The following is a 1,887-nucleotide window of genomic DNA, read 5'->3' as shown; positions in this document are numbered from 1 at the left end:
TCTTTTGATTTTTGATAGTATCTCTTTTAACAAGTATAAAATAATATTGTGGTTTTAGTATGTACTTCTCTGATAATTAGTGATGTTGAGAACATGTTCATATACCTGTTGTCCTTTGTGTTTGTTTTAATGCTAAAATAAATATAGACTTTTGTATCTTTAAACTTTCTTCTGATGTATTAAAACAATTGTCACAATTTAGATATTCTCCTGTTGTTCTCCTTCAGGTAGCACTGTCAACAAAGCCAATGGATGGAGCAAATCATTCTGTGGTGTCAGAGTTCATTTTCCTGGGACTCACCAACTCCTGGGATATCCAAATACTCCTCTTTGTGTTTTCCTCCATGTTTTATGTGGCCAGCATGACAGGAAACTCCCTCATTGTGCTCACCGTGGCTTCTGAGCCTCACCTACACTCCCCCATGTACTTCCTCTTGGCCAACCTCTCCTTCATTGACTTGGGTGTTTCTTCTGTTGTTTCCCCCAAGATGATTTATGACCTCTTCAGAAAGCGCAAAGTCATCTCCTTTAGAGGCTGTGTCACCCAGATCTTCTTCATCCATGTCATTGGAGGTGTGGAGATGGTGCTGCTCATGGCCATGGCCTTTGACAGATATGTGGCCATATGCAAGCCTCTCCACTACCTGGCCATCATGAGCCCACAAATGTGCATCTTCTTTTCAGTGGCTGCCTGGGTGGTTGGCCTTGTATACTCTGTGGTTCAAATGGCTTTTGTAGTGAACTTGCCCTTCTGTGGCCCTAATGTGTTGGATAGCTTTTACTGTGACCTGCCTCGATTCATCAAACTTGCCTGCACAGATACTCACAAGCTGGAATTAATGGTCACAGTCAACAGTGGTTCTATTTCTGTAGGTTCTTTCTTCATACTAATCATTTATTATATTGTCATCATTTTCACAGTTCAGAAACATTCTTCAGGTGGCTCGTCCAAGGCTCAGCTCACATCACTGTGGTAGTCTTGTTCTTTGGTCCTTTGATATTCTTCTACATGTGGCCAACTCCCTCCAAAAACCTGGATAAGTTTCTGGCCATATTTGATGCAGTTTTCACTCCTTTTCTGAATCCTGTCATCTATACATTAAGGAATCATGAAATGATGGTGGCAATGAGGAGAGTATGCAGACAGCTAATGAGTTTTAGGAAAATCTCTTAAATGATTGTATTGTGAACAGTCTTCATTGAATATAGAAGTTCATTTTTGATGATAAAACTCAGAGGAAAGTCTTTCTTTGCCTACTCTGATTAGCTTATAAACACTGATAATAAGAGTATTTTGTCTTCTACTCAGGAGGGAGAGAAGATATCTTCTGAAAACAGAGAAAAATATATAAATTATTTGGAAACCAAAGATTATAATAATGCTGAACCTCAATTCCAATGAAACAATGTTTATATAAAGTAAATTATTAAACATGGAGAGAAAAGCAGGCTATTTAAGGCCTAAGAAGAGGAAAAATGTTCTCTCTGTTTTTATTTTAACAAATGTCTATCTCACATGTAAGAATTTCTGACAGTAGTTCATGGTGGATATTGAAGGAATATTGAACTGGGCCTTCTTTCTCTCTCCTGTAGATTGAAACCCTTTATCCCATTTTGTGTCTTCGCCAAGTTGTGTAAGAAAATTAAAATCTTGAGAGAGTACACATAGGAGTCTAATGCATGCATCTTTTTAGATAGAAATGTAAAAGTTGTGTGAGTTTTTTCTGGAACACCAAAAAGGAATTGAAAACAATGACTTTTCTCCCTGATTACCATTAAGCTATTCAAACCCATCCATCTTCCATTCCCCTTTTTCTTATATTAACTCCTTCTTTTTCCTTTGTATATTTCCATGTCAGAGTTCACCATAAGAAAACTGTGGTGTTC

The 1,887-nt window shown here is 37.7% G+C and overlaps 1 protein-coding gene across 1 annotated transcript; it reads left to right on the top strand.

Moving 5' to 3' along the window:
- Positions 1-248: 248 nt before the first annotated feature.
- LOC308271360 (olfactory receptor 4F3/4F16/4F29-like) lies at positions 249-1,174 on the top strand (the record flags this gene model as incomplete). The annotated part of the gene is given in 2 exon segments (XM_080707657.1): positions 249-954; positions 957-1,174. Coding segments are annotated over 2 exon segments (924 nt in total).
- Positions 1,175-1,887: the final 713 nt, after the last annotated feature.

Source organism: Muscardinus avellanarius (assembly GCF_963383645.1).
Source record: "Muscardinus avellanarius genome assembly, chromosome: 12".
In the NCBI taxonomy this organism is placed as follows: Eukaryota; Metazoa; Chordata; class Mammalia; order Rodentia; family Gliridae; genus Muscardinus; species Muscardinus avellanarius.
The sequence above is the reverse complement of the archived record's forward strand: the minus strand, read 5'-3'. Positions and strand labels throughout refer to the sequence as shown.